We start from the raw sequence: 18,061 nt of genomic DNA, 5'->3' as shown, positions 1-18,061 counted from the left end.
AATGTCATTGTCAAAAAAACCTGTAAAATCTTTCTTATCTTTCCAAGCTGACTTTTTAAACACCAAAAACCCATTTTTAATTGCATACAGTTTTCTGTCCTGAGGTTTGAAGTGTCAAACATATTTTAGAGAAAGGTTTTACAAGTTCTTTTCAGTCAATTTAGAATTCCCATCCATGTAAAGTCAAATCTAAAAACTGTGAACTAGGAAGAGAATACTCAAGATATGTTTTTAATTAGTTATTTGAAGACGATACACAGGAACTGAGCTTCTAAATATTTACTTTAAAACAGCATCAAGTTTACAGTGATTTCTTAAATGTCGTCTTCCTATTCCACAGTTTTATTTGTCTCACTGTATACAAATGTTCTCTTTTATTTTGGTCAAAAATTATTTACTAGTCGAAAGTATTTCGATGCTACCTATATATTTGTAACCTGGAAAAACTATGTATTTTTATGTAAAATGAAGAAAACATCTTATTACGAGCTTGACTTACTAGCTACTATTTTCTATTATTTTCTAATCCCTATATCTTTGCAACCCAATGTCGTAAACTTTAGATATTTCAAACTATGAGTTCTATTAGATTAGAAATTTTAAGTTTGAAATACTACAGGTTCACACCATCAGATATAGAAGTTGGTAAAGGGCCGGATTGGAAAATTTGAGTTTGTGGCAAATACTCAATTCCTTTAAATTCCATCTCTAAGGTTTATATTTTATTTCGAAATCTTTTTAACTGGTGTTTTCTTCAAATATTGAAAAAGTGAATACTAGGAGCTAAAACTACTCTGTAACAAAAATGACATTTTTTCTTTTGATAAAAAAGATGAAATAAACTTATTCAAATATTTTGTTTGTACAATTGTAATATATAAATAAAACCAAAGATTGTTGTAACAATTGACTCTATTCCATGCTTTTTGTTATACTATGCACAAAATATTGCTACTTACGTAATTGCTTCTTTCGTAATGAATATTGCTACTTACGTAATAAATATTGCTATTTTGTTCTTAAACATATATAGATCAGATAATAAACGTTTAGAAACATAAAGATAAAAGTGTTAAAATTAAGATACAGAATTAACGGTGTACCCATACCATTTATTTTATAAGTCGAATGAAACGCACGGGAATACAAATCTGTTTTTAACAAAATATTTCATCGGGCCCATTGGATTTTACGGCCAGAATAGCATTGAATCTAAATTAAGAAAACTTTAAGGAAGCCCACGAAGTAGAAACAAAATTCTTGAGTCTATTTTTTGTTTATATTGGTTTTTTGAAACCCCATTTTACAGTTTTGAAGGAAAAGAAAAAAAAATTGATAAAAATTTATGCCTTGAGTTGCCAATTAATGCTGGATTTTTGACTTCATAAAAGTCCAGGATATTTTAGCACGATACCAGCTTATGTGAATATCAAGCTAATAACCCACTATACATTTCTGTTGGTTTCCATTTCACTGAATCAAAGAAATTGTGGAAAAAGATATTTTTCTCATCTACTCCTCATAAGATCAGAAGTTCGAAATATTTAAATTTTTCCAATTCACACCAAACAATGTAGAGAAAATACAAGACAGTATTTGTTTTTCTTATTTTCTTTTCCAAAACTGGATCTACATAGAAATTACCAAAGAACTTATGTTGAGGACAACATAATAGTAAATATTTTTTTCTGATTTACTAGGAAAATCTAAAAAACTATATATGTAATGATTTTGTTTGCACAAGATATTGAAGTTTTATACATAAATATCTTTATAAATCTATCCGTTGCAATTTTTTCTTATGTTTGAAACTCATATTTATCCATTGCAGCAAAGTTTTAGTTGGATGACGTTTTATTCAATGCCTTAGGGCTACATTGTGGCGTTTTCTGCATTTATATATTTACGTTCCCCCTGAATTAATCAAAAACATTTTTAAATACAATTTTTCTTCTTGTAAATTATGAGTGAAACTCAGTCTAACAGAAATATAGTAAATATTTTATATCTCATCTATTTGTTTAACTCCCACAGGATAAAAATTCTAATGGTTCATTTATTAAATCTTCTACATTTAAATCGCAGCAAACAGAGAGGGGAGAAGGGGGGGGGGTGAAACACAACAAAGTTACTCAAATTAAACTAAACAGCATGTAAATAATTAGATAATACAAAATTAAACAGTTGGCGTAGGTCCGATATTCCAGTAGGTCGGAAAGTTAATAGGTCAGAAGTTCAGTAGGGGGGATGTTGCATATACCGGCGGATACCTCAATTATATATATATGTGAATAATAGAAACCTGGTAATTTCCTAGTAACAAATTTTTTTTACCCCCCCCCNGTAACTTTAGTATTTATTTAGGGTTAGGTTAGGTTAAGACACTTTCTGGGCCGAGCGCTGCGGCAAAGACAGGCTAGGGGGCCGAGCGCTACGGCCATGGGTTAGGTTAAGTTATGACACTTTCTGGGCCGAGCCCTGAGGTTATAGAACAGGCTAGGGGGGCGAGCGCTGGAGCCACATGACTTTACAACATTTAAGATCATGTACAAAATTGATAGGAGGGGGGGAGGGTCCAAAAATCGTTCTCTAGGAAATTACCGCCTACTTTTACCCTGGAATAATATAACATAAATATCAATTTAATGCTGAAAAAGAGTTTAAATTGCGTGCAAAAGGGGTGGTCCAAAAATCTTATATAAGGACTGCCCAAGACAAAACTTAAACAAAACCATTGTAGCACCATTACAATATTACCGAAAAACACAATTTGGCACGNCTTATATAAGGACTGCCCAAGACAAAACTTAAACAAAACCATTGTAGCACCATTACAATATTACCGAAAAACACAATTTTGCACGATAAATGATAAGTTATTATAGGTGCAAGTTTTTTCTTTTGGTTTCATAAATTGAGATATTGAATTTTTAAAAATCAAAAATATTTTATTTTCCAGCTGTTTTAAGATTTGTTATAATTGTTACCAATATTAATCCATGATATTATCTAAGATATTTTACATAGTTGTGCGAAAGAAAAAAATTTGAACCGTTAATTTGAATGCTAAATGATTTCATTGATAAAACGTCTTAAACAAACTTTTAAATTACTTTATCCAATACGGTTTTTTATGGATTTCCTTATTTCGCTTTTGAAAAAAACGTCAACTTAGAAGACAAGTTCGGATGTATTTACAATAATAAAAAGAAATTGAGAAATCGACAGTTTTATTTACAATGCCATTTGCTTTGTCAACATATTAATACAAATAACCATTTTCAGTTGGTGAATGTTTTTACTATTTTTTTTTAATGCTAAGAGGGAACTCACTTTTTCCGTCTATTCCATCAAATACTCTCAAACTACACATATAAATTATTTTTTAGAGCCAAAACCGGTATTTTTAGTGACCCAAAGAAACTGTCAACTATGATGATTTATTAAAGATACAATTTTATATTTTCGATGTCGAGATTTTCCCTTCGTTTTCGAATTTTAATTTAAAAAGTCAATCCACTAAAAATACCATCATTACACAAAAACGAACATTGATTGTTTACTATTTCAATATAACTTTATGTCAAGAATTGTTTCATTGTTTCACCAAGAAATATTTAAAATTAAGTAGTTCCAACTACTTCACTGTTTTGTTTAAGCTCAAAGTTTTGAACTTGCGCGCCAGCGGTATTTTACGCCGCAATTCAGAATGGGACCGAGTTTGATTTCATCGTCTTCTCTAACTAGTTTTTCTTTCGGTTTCATACGCGTAAATATACTAATTAGAAAAATGGTCGTAACAACGAGGTCAAAATCGCTTCCGGGGAGGTGTGTAGGAATATCTTTAAAACATCTCTGTACATTTATATCTTTTCAGATGAAAAATATCATAATGTAACCATGTAAATCTAGGAAATCAACAATATCTTCCACACTATTCATTCATTATAAAGTTATGCTTACAGCCTCTTTGTAGTCTGTAGGTATAGAAAATGCCAAAATGTTGGTATGAAGACTGGTCTTATCTTAAGTGATGAGCAAAAAAGATATTACCATACATGTTAGAGTTATTCTTTGTAGGTATAGAAAATGCCAAAATGTTGGCATGAAGACTGGTCTTATCTTAAGTGATGAGCAAAAAAAGGTATTACCATGTATTTTAGAGTTATTTTTTTGGTGTTATGGTAAATAATTTCCCTAAAGGTACTTTTCCAACACCAACTCACCCAGGCAAGTAATTTTGCCAAAAAAAATACCCAATTCCCCTGCCGTAACATTCTTTAATAAATTGAACAGCTGTTATGTATTAAAATATATTAAAATAATCTTTAATTTAATCAAAGATTTTTTAACAAATACACAAACATTTTATATATTAAGAATTTTTTATTTTCAATATTCCAACTTAAGATATGATGAATTCATTAGAATAATGGTAAAAACAGAAATAGTTTTATTATACCATGCACGGGGAAAGTGTTAAGTTGTGACTGGGTAAATCACTGTTTGGAAAATTGCCATTGGGAATTAACACATATATGTATTTTAATTTTCTTAAAGGGGGTGTTTACGAAAATTAAAAGGGGGTATAGGCTAACTTCAAAAAATATTCGATGGTGAGAATTATTAATCTTACTTCTATCTATTGCGTCTATAAGAAGAAAATTGTTAAAAACAAGAAAAAGAACGTAGTATCCATACAAATTTAGGAAGTTGTGATGCTTGATCGTAACAAGATCAATTTAAATCCAAACAAATAATTCAAATATTAAATCCTACACTCATCGATATTTTTTCAACGCATTCATGCGTAGTTGATATTCCATAATAATTTTTATTTATTATATATATTCTGTAATTTTAACAATGATTAGATGGCCACCAGTTGTCTCTGCTCTTGATGTTTCTGTGGTTCCACACACAAGGGAGAGACACCTAATGGACAAAAAATCGTTGTTTTAAGTGCATTGTATACAAAAAAAAAAATATATTATGAAATATATTATGATCTGATTCGACTATTGCAACTTTCTGAATTTGTATGGACGCTACATTCTTTGGTATGAGTCATTTGAACAATTTTCTCCTTATAGATGAAAAAATAGAAGTAAGATTAGTAAAAATCACCATAAAACATTTTTCGTCGTAAGCTTATGCCTCATTTTATTTTTCGCAAACACTCCCTTTAACAATACATAAATTTTTTTTTATAAAAACTTTTTATCTATTGTAGATCTGGTTCAAGAAAAAACTGAAAAGAATAGGTTCTGATACTTCTGTAGTTCCTATGTTACATCACAGGCAAGATACTAAATATTGTTCATATGGATTGCATTATTTTTAAATTGACAATTATCAAACATTGTAAAACATCGTAAAGTGGCATTTTAAAGTTTCGGAAAAGGATTAACAAATAAATACTTGGTTAAATACATCATTTAGCAGTACTTATTGACGAAAATTAGCATTATTATTTTCTCATGAGAAATCTTACTTACTAATAATCATTTTATTTATTTATTGTTTCCTAGATCCCATATTCCATCCAAGGTGAAAACAAATCTAAACTTAAAATCTGGCATAGCTGCCTTTTTTACTGATCTGGCTACTTATCGGTCAAACAACCCATCATCCAGTTCTCATCTTTCTCTCAAACAAAACTTGAAATCAACCCCAACAGTTCTCAGTTCAATACCTACACCAGTGATTTGCACCACCTATTCTGCAAAATGTTCTCCTAGAGCTTACCAGAATACAGAAACAGTTATTAGGTCTCTAAAGATTTATCCAACAGGTAAATTCAAAGCAATATTTTACATACAGTGATAACTTGAAAACTGATGGACTAGGAAGACAAGATAAAAGCATTACCTAAGTGTATCTAATTTCTTTAAAGTGATTGTTCACTTATTTGGGTAATTTCGGGGTAAACTAAACAGTAAACAGCCCATGCATTTGGTATTAGTCTTACATTTCACAGACAACTGTGCAGCCGGAGAAAAAGCTGATTTTTCGTTCGGAATTCGAGCGGAAAGTACCTTTGTCAGATATAGTATATTAGATGTTTTTTAGCAACAGTAGCCAAGTAAAATTTTAATTTATCATATTTTAATGTCACTATGTGTTAGTTAATATATACTAAAATATGAAAACTTTTGATATTTGAGTTAGCAAGAAATTATTAAACCGTCCCTTTATACAAACCAAATATATTTACTAGCATATAATTATATTATTTATCAATATTAAAATGGGTCATTTTAAAATACACAATTGGTGTGTTTCATGTTCATCGGACCAAAGTCAGAACTTGAGTGTAAAAATTGTCTTCCTATTCCAGAATTTTCTGGTTCTGACTGTATTTACTTTATGAAATTGATTTTTTTATTGCTCTAGATAAATTTGCTATAGTATTAAAAATATATGTACGTTTTTATTTATTCAACTATTGCTCTGTGCAAGATAAGCCCCTATTTCAGTTCAAAAGCTTTGGCTGAAAGATGCCAGAGTTGGAGAAGTAAATCAAGCTCTGATGAAGAAATGACTAAAGTTTACTTAGCAAATACACAAACGGTAGATTTGAGACATCCTGTCAAAATGGTGGAAACTATTCATAGTCAATCCTCTTACAGTTGCAGTTGTACAGGACTAACAATGTCAGATTTTTGCAATACTTCTTCTCAAATCAATAAATCAACTGATTGTCAGAGTATTGACACTTTATCCAATCCAGTTGTCAATGCTAATTTTGCAAGAGATATTGACAATCAGCCTTCTGAAGAATCTAACCTTTCACCAGAGGTTATTCACAGTACAGTTATCATGAATCCTTCACATATTCCAAATCTAACAGCAGAAGCCCTTGGAAATAATAAGTCCAAAAAAAACTATAGATCAGTTTATGGGAGGAAAAAAGAGGAATGTGCGGGAGGGTCTCATGAAGAATTTATGATGATTAACACCTCATTAGATGACCGCAAGCCAGAGGTATTTCCCAAAAATGTGTGTTAACTGTAAAATATTGTTTTTGACATATTAATTTCAATTTGAAATCATGTAATTAAACGGGAAACCTGTATTTAACAATTAAAGGTCCTGTAAGTCTAATTTCAAGTCACTCTCCATTAGGGTTTCCAATCTGAATTCTGTTGCGAGGAATTGCTCGGAATTGCACGCAATGGTTGCTTCCGCTTATGATATTTTATTGCGCTCAATTGCACTATAATTGCGAAAAATTAACAATTTAATATGTTACATTTTTCATTTGTTCATATTGGATAAACATTAAAATGGAAACTTTTTTTGGTTAACATTGTAAGGTTCTTTTCATCAAAATTAGATATTCTGCTACAGTTAGAACCAGAAAACTATGGTACAGAAAGACAATACACAGTGTATTTGTTGTAGTTACAAGTCAAAAAAAATTGATTAGTAACTTATTAAATCACTTATCCAGTTAAATGGGTCTGCTTCAGTCTAAATTGTCGTCTTCCTATGACAGAGTTTTTTGGTTACCATGCCTCAAATGAATATTACAAAAGATTAAGTTTAAATTCAATTTTCTTAGCATTTGAGACTGAAATGTTAGTGAAGTTCAGTTTATTGTATGCCACTACCAAAGTTTAAATTGACTTTTTTGTTGTTGAAAGGAATTACGCAATAATTAATTGCATTTAGTGTGTGCCATACAGGGGCGGACATAAGGATTCTGTAGGGAGTAAATATTTTTAATTTGGCGCCGAATTTTTTTTTTACCCCCCTAGAATTTTTTTACCCCCCCCTAGAAAAATATCATGAAGTATATCAAATTATTAGTTTTAATTGGGTTTGATTTGTATTTTCCACTCATTTCTGGGATTTACAAACTCAATCAATAAAGGCTTCATTACATGCCTCTCAGCTTTCACCTTGTTTAATATCCTTCATTATAGTCATTCATTTTACATTAACTACAAAGATCTGTAAAAAAATAAATTTATTTAATTTTAACTAAACTTGTTGGCAAACATTGACAAGAAAGGCAGTAATATAAAAAATGATAGTTTTACTCTAAGAGGAAAAAGATGTTACTTTTTTAAATCTTTAGAAAAGCTACTCTGCAAAACTTTGAAAAAATATGGTCATTACTCATTGTTAAATTTTCTTGTCGTCAATGTAGTATGTTAAGATCTTAACGAAATCCAATGTGGAAATGACATTATTTATAAGTAAAAATATTTTTATTGTCCATACAATTTTTTTCTATTAAAAAAACATTTAATTTTATAACATTGACTATTACTTTAGAATTTAGAATCATTTAGAATTTGTTGACTTAAAATTTGAAATATCTGATTCTGACGTATCTGCACAGTGCACATTTTAATTGTTTTCGTGCAAATTTAAAAGATATTCAATTTTGAAACCAACCATTTTTTAAAAACAAAAACAAAGTAACAACTCTTTCCTCCATTATAAAGTCGGCGTGGCTTGGCGCTTAAAAACTTGTTCAGAATGTCTTCATGTTTGATTAATTTTAATCTACTAGGATGGGAGTGCATGAGTGCAAGGCTAGATAGCCTTTCCGTTTTCATGGTGTTCCGCAGCCATGTTAGCAACCTAATTATCAATATACATAAGTTCCGTTTCTATTTTTTGTTTAAATTTTAAACAGTTTTCAAAGCTTATCAAATCAAAATCAAAACAGGGCCTGAATATATGTTCAGGGGTAATTACCCCTAGAATTCTAGGGGGGTATTTACCCCCAGGATTCTAGGGGGGTATTTACCCCCAGGATTCTAGGGGGGGGGGGGTAAATAACCCCAATAACCCCACTTATGTCCACCACTGGTGCATTAAGGTTTAAATTAAATTTTATCAAAAAATTGAAAAACACAAACGCAAGAAAGTTCGATGGAATTGCACGCAATTATTATGGGATTGCACGCAATTAACTTCACTTGTGTGCAAGGGCTCGCAATTGCGCGCAAGTAAAATCCACTTGCATGGGAAACCCTACAGTCCATGCAAAGAGGACAGTTTTCGATTTCTAGCAGTACCCTTGCCTGATCAAATATAAATTAGAAATGCATTACTTTGTTTATTTAATTTTTTTTTATTTGTGGTTTCTCTGCAAATATGCTTAGCTTTTGCTTTTACAAAATGATGGAGAAATTCACAGAAGTTAACACTTCTCAAGTCAATCATTTGTCATCTTTCACATTTTTTATAGGACAAAGGTCATAAGGGTAACCTTGTAAATGAAGCATTTCTATCTTTGCATAACAGGTCACTGAAAATATGCTTACAGTCTATTTATAAAAGGTAGGGAATTCTTTCTTGGATAAAATTATTTAAAAATATATGATGTATCATCATAAGAAGTTTAGAAGGGATCCATTCTCAGACAAGAATGCGAATTCAGGTACCATTTGGAAATCTCATAATTTGTGGCAGATTTATAAATTTTGTTTTCTAGTGACGGGGAACAATCCTGTTCACACTCACCTAAATCTTGAACTTCAGGTAACAATTGTTATTTATAATTGTATCCTCTTGAGCATAAGTCTCTTGATTTGTGAACTTTAGATTTGGATATCCTTAGATTAAAACTTTAGAATGGGATATCCTTAATCCCAATCTGTTAATTAAACTGGAGATTAATATCATGAGGAAAACAAGCAATATTTAATCTGGAGATTAAGAAAAAGAGTGAATCAAGCATTAATCTTGACATCCACCATTCTAAAGTTCCCATGCTCCAAATCCCGAGCTGAAATCTTTAAAATGGGATATCGTTAATCCTGATGGGTTAATTAATCTGGAGATTAATAACAAGAGAAAAGAAGCATTATTTAATCTGGAGACTAAGAAAAAGAGTGCATCAAGCATTTATCCTGAAATCCCCCATTGAAAAGTTCCCAGCTCAGAGCTGAAAACTTTAGAATGGTGGATATCGGGATTAATGCATGCTTAATCCACTTTTTTTCTTAATCTCGAGATTAAATATTGCTTGTTCTCCTCTCATTTTTAATCTCCAGATTAATTATCCAATCAGGATTAAGGATATCCCATTCTAAAGTTTTCAGCTCCGATCACTTAATCTGAATATCCAATATGGACACTTTTAATTTCTTGCTCTTTTTCTCCTTTTTTCACATCCCTACCAGATTTTGACCAATAAGAGTTCTCTCGTAAAATTGCTCTCTAAATTTCCAATTTTCCTGATTTTAATTGGCTGTTTGGGATTCTGCCTACACCACTCAATTGGTTGAATTTTGCAAACTTTTCAGGATACAAACTAAAGATTAAGTTAATCTTGAGATTAATAGATAGAGGAGATCAAGCATTGATCGCATCAACAGTTCTAAAGTTTTCAGCTCTGATAGTACAGTTTATCAAAGTAATCTTGGGCAGGTCTTAACTCTGTAGTAATCAGTTTGGGACTCAAATCGTGTTTTGTGTTTAGGGTTCACAAAGAAGTGTTCTTATGATGAAAATTCATGATCAAGATCTGTCCAAAGGTATACATTTTTTAAATAGATATATCCCTCTTTTATTTTGACTTTGAGAACAACAGTTACTAACTAGTTACCAACTAGCTTACCAAATTTTCAAGGTCTGCATTGGACCATGCATGGAAAGTTCCGATTTTACAAAAACTATTAAAAACAAGAAGGAATAATATATAAGTTGAAGAATTCGATGATTACGTAAGAACTGAAATGATAAATATGTTATATATATTTATTCAAAATGTCTTAAAAAATTAAACTACAACCTTTATATATGTATGTATATTTTGCTGTGTGAATAAATATAATTTTATAATTTAGTTTGCAACTCTGACACTACTCTGGAAAACAGATCAGATCAGCATAAAGTAAATTTAACACAGCTAAATTACAATCTGATTTTTGTAAACTCATAACATAGTGAACAGGGTAATTTATCATTTTTAAAATGATCAAAACACTATCCTTTTTAACTTCGTTTTTCGTTACAACAAAGAAATCAGTCGTTTTAACTTTTAAAAAATGAAAAACAGTACTATACGATACGATCGTTTAAAAAATGAAAAACAGTACTATACGATGAGATCGTTTTAAAAATGAAAAACAGTACTATACGATGCGATTGTTTTTTTAAAAACAAAATTGAGTTTTATGACAAATACTTAAATTTTTTTTTTCAGAAAGATAAGTTAATACATACGTTGTCTTACTTTTTATCAAAAGAAATTACCTGAATGTTTTTTGAACTAGGGTTTTTCTGATTAAAGGATTTTTCAGACCAAAAAATATATTTTGTCTGATAAAGAATAAACGATTGATCAAATTTTAAACAATGAACTAAAACCAAAATTTTAATTTTTAATTTTTTAATTTTAAAAATGATTCTTTTACAACACGACTGTTTTGGTTTTCGTTTTTTCTTCCTTGTGAACAAAACGAAATTATTTTTTTTTCCAAAAAAATAAAACGATTCCTTTCTGTAATTAACATTTTCACTGGGTAAATTGAAATTAAAAGACTCAGATATTTTGGAATATGTTTTGAACATTGGGGTTCCAGCTCTACTAAACCTTTATACTGCGGAGGAAACAAAATTCCTAGGTATGTAATTTTTGATAATAAAATATCTTGAAAACTTTTAACTTTATGCAAAACTTGTTTAATTTTATCTGGAATTTGATTCTCACTATTAGCACATATTTCTAAATTAGCTAAACTCCTTATTGTTCTTCCATATTTATCATTTAAAGCATACTAGATAGTTCAGTGATTTTAAAACACGTAGAAACAAATAGCACCATTTAACAAAACAGCTTATTATTTCAATTCAGGTTCAACCCTCTTATTCATTTTCTCCTTCATTCATATTTGCACAAAAATTTTACTTTAATTTTAGAATACCGCACTCAATGTTTCTGGACTAGTTGGTCAAGGTTTAACTTGGGCTCTCAGGTTATGAGTGTCTATAAAAAGTGGTGTTGCTTGGAAGGAGATCTTGCTCCCTGGATAATGATTATTTTTAATAAGCAATTAACAGAAAGACATGTAGGTAAGTAAATCCTCTGTTTATAGTTCTTTCATTTTGATATTTTCATCCAATTAAATCTTTTTCAGCTTTCATGGTTGAAATTGATGATGAGTCTAGAATAACGGAAAGTGATTGTATCACACTTCTCAGGTATACAATCTTTATCTTTGCGTATCTTTAAGTTTATACTTGTCTGTCTTTCTGTATGTTTGTGTCTAATAAACGTAGAAGAAAAGGATGTAAGGAAGGAGCCCAAAATTTTACAGGCAACTCACATAAGGTTTATGGCTGGTGGAAATTGAAAAATGTTGGCTGAAAAAATGTTGACATTAAATATTTTTTTTAAAGTGTACCAAATTTTGAGAACAATAAAAATGGCAACTTTCAAATTCAAAACTAGAATTGTTTATAGAAAATACAAAACGACGAAAAAACCTAGAACATTTAAAATTAAGCATATTTTTTCAGGGGAAATGTCAAGTCAGCTGGATACCTTTTTACAGCTTGAAATTACCTACAAAATGCAGAGGACCAAATGTTGAATGCCATGGGTAAAAAGAACTAACTTTTAAGGGAGTGTTCGCGAAAAATGAAAGGGGGTATAGTCTTACGGCGACAAATAATCCCTTTAGATCGTTACTAATCTTACTTCTATCTGTTGCGTCCATGAGGAGAAAATTGTTAAAAACGACTTTTACTGAAGTACATACAGTTCATACAAATTCAGAAAGTTGCAATATTGAACTCGGATTGTAAATTAAATAATTTAATTTCAAACAAATCATTAAGATATCACAACCTTTAAGTCATCAAATATTTTTCGGCGCATTCCTATCTAGTTAATATTTCATAATATTTGTTATTTGTTATATATGCAATGCACTTAAAACAACTTTTTTCTGCCAGGTTTCTCTGCCACTTGTAATCATTCAAAGCATCAAGAGCAGAGACATCTGGCAGCCAACTATTTAGGCGTTTTAAGTGCATGTATAAAAACGAATAAAAAAATATGAAATATGGTGTGAGCTCAATAGCTTGGAATAGGGATAGTTCCAGTGATGCAACCCTCTCAAGTCATACAAACCCGAGATAAACTCAGATTGGATAATTTCATTGATGTAACCCATTCAATCCTCACATGGACCCGGAGCTAAGCTTAGATTGCAAGTAGTCTGGCCTATTAACAGGACAACATTTTAGCTATAGGTCGGACAGAAAGTGGGGCGGATGATAAGTCGCCAATGTGGAGAAATATTTGTCATTAGAAAATGCCGACCAAGGAAACATGCTTTGGACACATGTTTTAACGCATGGAAAACCTAAGCCACCATTACCCCAGATCCTGGTTTAAATTCAAGCCAAAAGGCATGAACCACGGCTTAGAAGGATAAAATAGGATCTACCTGGGATAAACCTGAAATGGAGTCAGTATTCACCAAGATTCGGAATACTGTAGGTTATAATATCTGGGTGATTTGTTTGAAATTAAATTCATTTGTTTTACAATCCGAGTGGAATATTGCAACTTTCTGAATTTGTATGGACGCTACATTCTTCAGTATAAGTAGTTTTTAACGATTTTCTCCTTATAGACGCAACAGATAGAATTAAGATTAGTAGTGATCAAAAGCGATTTCTTTTGCCGTAAGCCTGAACCCCCTTTCATATTTTAAGTATGCATGACAGAGCTAGGGTTTCCAGCAAAATGGGAAAACACTTTGATTCGCCTAAAATTGCCATATTTTTGCATTTCTTTTGTAGACATTAAATTTATCTATTTGTAAAAAATGCAGAATTTTGTGGAACGGAAATTGTAAAAATTTCGCCAATATTAGTTCAGTCCTCAGAAAGGTTACTGCAGAAAGAAAATAGTAGAATTTGGTGCAATTATCGCTTGCACTTTTGATGCATGTGTATATCTCTATTTAAGTATTGATTGCACACTGGGCACTTAGAAGTTAGATTAGAATTTTAATGCAGTTTTGTTTCATAAAATGTAAGGTAATGCATCTATGCAGTCTGCATAATCATAATTTGAACTGATATATTATTTTACATATCCCTTTATTGAAGGAAGAGATGATCATCGCTTTGTGCCAAATGTTCCGCACCCACCATTAAAACGAATGCTTCTAGGAAATTCAAACTAATTATTCATTTTCATTTAACCTGAGCTGGCAACTTTTGATCAATAATCCTGATCGCTTTATCTAGTTATTCATATTGGGCACTTTTGAAGGTTACAGAAAATCTCTTTGATCTCTTGATTTTGGACATCCCTACTTTCTCTTTGCCTCATTGGTTGAATATAAAATTTCTTGGCTTCTGATTGGCTGTTCGTTTGCTGAACTTTAGAGGATTTTGAATAAAGATTAGCAAATAATTGAGATCAACGTTTGGTCTCGATATCCACAATTTATTGATTCCCAGCTCTAGATTCTTCAGACATACCTAAATTACAAAGTATTATTGATAACTTTACCTTTCTAACAAAGATCACTGTTTGAATGGGTGTCCTTAGAATTTGGTTTAGAGGAGGGAAAGAATACTCTCCTATTTGAGATTCTGGAAGGAAACAAAAACAAACCATTCCTAACTGATCAAAAGGTAATTGTTGTCCTTCTTTTCAACACTTTATTCATAAAATAATTCAAAAAACAGTTTTCAATATCAAATTTTTAACAAAAACAACAAAATTTTCTGTTTATGCTTATCAACCATTTAACAGAGGAAAACTAATTGGATAGAGAGTAAAAATACGCAAAAAATAAGTTTTAAAAAACCATTTTTTTGCTATTTCAAATAAGAGTAATTCTCACAAAGCTCACTATAAATATTAAAAACTGTATTATTTCATTAAAAGTTATCAAAATCTGACAACTAAAATTGGGTCAAAACAAAGATTTAGTTTCTTTCAGGAAAAAAGTAATTATTCAGGCAGTGTGCCTGAGGACGACATTTAGTATAAAAACCGTCTGCTTCTAGGACATTCTAATAAGAATACACGTTGATAATTAATCTAGAAAAACAAAGGATATTAACCCTATTCCTGCGGAGAGGGGGTCAAGTTGACCCCCCCCCCCTGTTAGTTTTTTTTTACATAACTCATAAAGTGTTGGTTCATTAGAAAGCTCTTGTGCTCTACTTTTAGAATCTGTTAGTTTCCTTACATAACTCAAAAAGTTTTGGTCTGAGGCTATTGACACTTTCTGACTTTTCCTAAATATCCAAATCCCTCCCTTTAAGCCTAAAACCAGCTTTCATAATAAATGCATGAGTCCTCAGACACACTGCCTGAATGACTGCCTACGAAAAGTTTAACTATGAGTTTAACTTTTATTCTTTACGCTAAATCTATCAGAATAATTTCTAAACATTTGATTTTCAATAACTTAACATTCTTTTATATACTCTAGTGGCAATATAACACATTAGTTAGATGACTGTTGTCCTGGGACTACCATTTTAAGGAGTGTTCTCGAAAAATGAAAGGGGGTATAGGCTTAATGCGATAAAAAAAGCACTTTTGATCGCTACTAATCTTACTTCTATATGTTGCGTCTATAAGGAGAAAATTGTTAAAGACGTTTCATACCGAAGAACGTAGTGTCCATACAAATTCGGAAAGATGCAACATTCAACTCGGATCGTAAACAAATCAACTTAATTCAAAAAAAATCATTCAGATATTACAAACAGTAGTCATCGATTATTTTTCGAGGCATTCGTATATAGTTAATATTTCATAATATTTTTGATTTAAAAAAAAATAATTTTCGCTGGCGCTGGATTTTCGAACATTCCTGGAAAATATGGAATGTCGTCTTCAGGGGCGTACGAGGGCTTTTGTTTAGGGGGGGGCACAATTTTGGGGTCCCCCCCCCTTGGCAACAGTATGCCCCCTCTTAAAAACCCATTTTTTGAAAAAATATTGATAATTTTTTTATTTTTTTGGCCCCCCCCCCTCCCACCTGGACTTGTTTTGTTCACATTAAAAATACCATGAATCAATAATCACAGATTCATTAAAAATTATATTTTTACTAATAAACGAAATTTCTTCTGAATTTTTTAGATAGAATTTATTCAATCTACATATTCACCAACTATTTTAAGCTACAATTTTCTGGGATTTGCTTGCACAAGCATTTCAATGATTTTTTCAGTAGAGAGCTCAGACAGCCTTTTAGGGTGTAAAGCTTTAAGTGCAAGATCGTTAAGTCTGCTCTCCGTCATAATACAGGTTATTGTCAGGTGTTACTTTTTAAACGTAGTTTCCTTTTAATTTTGTATTTTCCAGGGGGGGGGGGAAGTGCCCCGCCTGGAACTCCCAGGTCGTCTTCAGTATCAAAAATCCTCGAAACGGGAATAAATGTTTTCAAAAGTAACTCTCAGATCATGAAAAATTCAAAATATTATTAAATATCAACTATTTACGAATGCGTCGAAAAATAGTCGATGAATATTGTTTGTAATATCTGAATGATTTGTTTGGAATTAAATTGATTTGTTTACGATCCGAGTTGAATGTTGCATCATTCTGAATTTGTATGGACACTACGTTCTTAGGTATTAGTTTTCTCCTTGTTGACGCAACAGATAGAAGTAAGATTAGTAGCGATCAAAAGTGCTTTTTTATCACATTGAGCGTATACCCCTTTTCATGTTTCGCAAACCCTCCCTTTAAATGCTATTCGTTCTAAATTATCCTGTGCAAACTTTGCAATTTCAAAAATAAAACACACTGTTCCAGAAAAAGTAAAATTATATTATCAAATCAAATCAAATCAAATCAAATCAAATCAAATCAAATCAAATCAAATCAAATCAAATCAAATCAAATCAAATCAAATCATTTATTCCAGCAGAAAACAGGTTTACAATCTAATATTCTAGCAAAATATATAACGTGTACAAACAGAAAGAAATCAGATCTGGACTCAATAAGCTAGGGCTGTTTAAGCAAAACGAAATTTTTAATTAATAAAAAAATGAAAAAACGTATTATGAGAATTTGAGGAGAAATTCACATACCACAGAGGTTTACAGTTTGCACACAAAATATATATAATACAATATACAAATATAACATTTAGCGCCGAGCTATACCATAGTTTCATTGGTTAAAAAAGGGTTTTACTTCAAATTCTGTTATTGCATTGGTGATAGAAATGGCGCAAGAGCCTAGCTTAAAGTTGGTTTATAAGTTTTCTAAGTTTTATAGGTTTGTGATGGCTTTACAGTGTAAAGGATTAAAGTATGTAAAGAATGTATTTTCATTGCCAATCTAAGATAAATGTTCAGAATTCATGATTTTTTAGATTGTGAATCTTTAAAGTTAAGGTTACGAGCACATACAGAAAGACAGAAGTGTTTATGATTTCAAAGATTGTTCTTTATTTATGCATTTTATCAATATACTTCTGAAAGTGTCACATGTACACAACAAGGAAATTTGCATATTTTTAGTTTTCCTTAACTAAACATCAGTTTATTTAAAATTTTGCAAAAAATTTTGCATATTTGAAATGGCATGGTCATGAGGGCTTTTCTTAAATGTATTTTTTATTAATTTTTGGACCATTTTTTTGCAAACATTTTTACTTTATAACTAGATTTTGCCCTTTTTTTGCAGATTCTAAAGTAAAACACAAGACTTTCCAATGGTGTATCAATATTTGGACATCAAACATGGGATTCAGCGAATCCTGGATTTCAAGTACCCCAGCAGAGATAGGGTTAAGTAATATCAATGGACTAAACAACTTTTTCTTTTATAATCATAATCAAGATAATTTATAATAACTTTAGACCTAATTGTTAAGTTTATACTAGATCATAAAGATAATACTTCAAAAGGAGCCTGGCTAGAACTGATATCAAATGAAACTTTTATTTAAAGAAATACTATATGTAGATGAAAATAATCTCTACATACATAAACAAAATATGTACAGTACCATGCACATGTTTTACAAATGCTTGGGAAGAATCCCTGGAATAGGCAGGTATATAGTGTGAGAACCCGCCTAGTCTAAAA

The 18,061-nt window shown here is 31.0% G+C and overlaps 1 protein-coding gene and 1 long non-coding RNA gene across 6 annotated transcripts in view; both read left to right on the top strand.

Annotated features, from left to right (window-relative positions):
* Positions 1 to 3,889: 3,889 nt before the first annotated feature.
* On the top strand, positions 3,890 to 14,157 carry LOC111715193 (uncharacterized). Of its 5 annotated transcripts, XM_023490493.1 has the most exons (11): positions 3,890 to 4,144; positions 5,234 to 5,301; positions 5,532 to 5,794; positions 9,458 to 9,504; positions 10,448 to 10,502; positions 10,815 to 10,861; positions 11,517 to 11,594; positions 11,890 to 12,042; positions 12,108 to 12,171; positions 12,490 to 12,572; positions 14,095 to 14,157. In XM_023490493.1, the coding sequence occupies exons 1-7, from the start codon at positions 4,034 to 4,036 to the stop codon at positions 11,535 to 11,537; spliced, it is 612 nt and encodes a 203-aa protein (XP_023346261.1). In that variant the 5' UTR covers positions 3,890 to 4,033; the 3' UTR covers positions 11,538 to 11,594; positions 11,890 to 12,042; positions 12,108 to 12,171; positions 12,490 to 12,572; positions 14,095 to 14,157. The 5 variants fall into 5 exon arrangements, with proteins under 5 accessions (XP_023346261.1, XP_023346269.1, XP_023346253.1 ...); XM_023490501.1 differs by lacking the exon at positions 12,490 to 12,572; XM_023490485.1 differs by lacking the exons at positions 11,890 to 12,042; positions 12,108 to 12,171; positions 12,490 to 12,572; positions 14,095 to 14,157 and having other exon boundaries at positions 10,815 to 10,922; positions 11,511 to 11,593.
* Positions 14,158 to 14,539: 382 nt separating this feature from the next.
* Positions 14,540 to 18,061, top strand: part of LOC111715239 (uncharacterized) — a 9,918-nt gene continuing 6,396 nt past the window's right edge. Inside the window, exon 1 of the long non-coding RNA XR_002768190.1 lies at positions 14,540 to 14,628. This is a non-coding gene — a long non-coding RNA (uncharacterized LOC111715239). The remainder of the gene's footprint in view (positions 14,629 to 18,061) is intronic.

This window comes from Eurytemora carolleeae, unplaced genomic scaffold, assembly GCF_000591075.1.
Source record: "Eurytemora carolleeae unplaced genomic scaffold, Eaff_2.0 scaffold98, whole genome shotgun sequence".
Classification (NCBI taxonomy): Eukaryota; Metazoa; Arthropoda; class Copepoda; order Calanoida; family Temoridae; genus Eurytemora; species Eurytemora carolleeae.
The sequence above is the reverse complement of the archived record's forward strand: the minus strand, read 5'-3'. Positions and strand labels throughout refer to the sequence as shown.

Coding starts and splice junctions, on each gene's coding strand:
- LOC111715193 (XM_023490485.1), top strand. CDS start 4,034: ATGAGCAAAAAAGATATTACCATACATGTTAGAGTTATTCTTTGTAGG. Junction 5,302..5,531: donor GTTCCTATGTTACATCACAG/GCAAGATACTAA, acceptor ATTGTTTCCTAG/ATCCCATATTCCATCCAAGG. Junction 10,503..10,814: donor TGATCAAGATCTGTCCAAAG/GTATACATTTTT, acceptor TTTATAATTTAG/TTTGCAACTCTGACACTACT.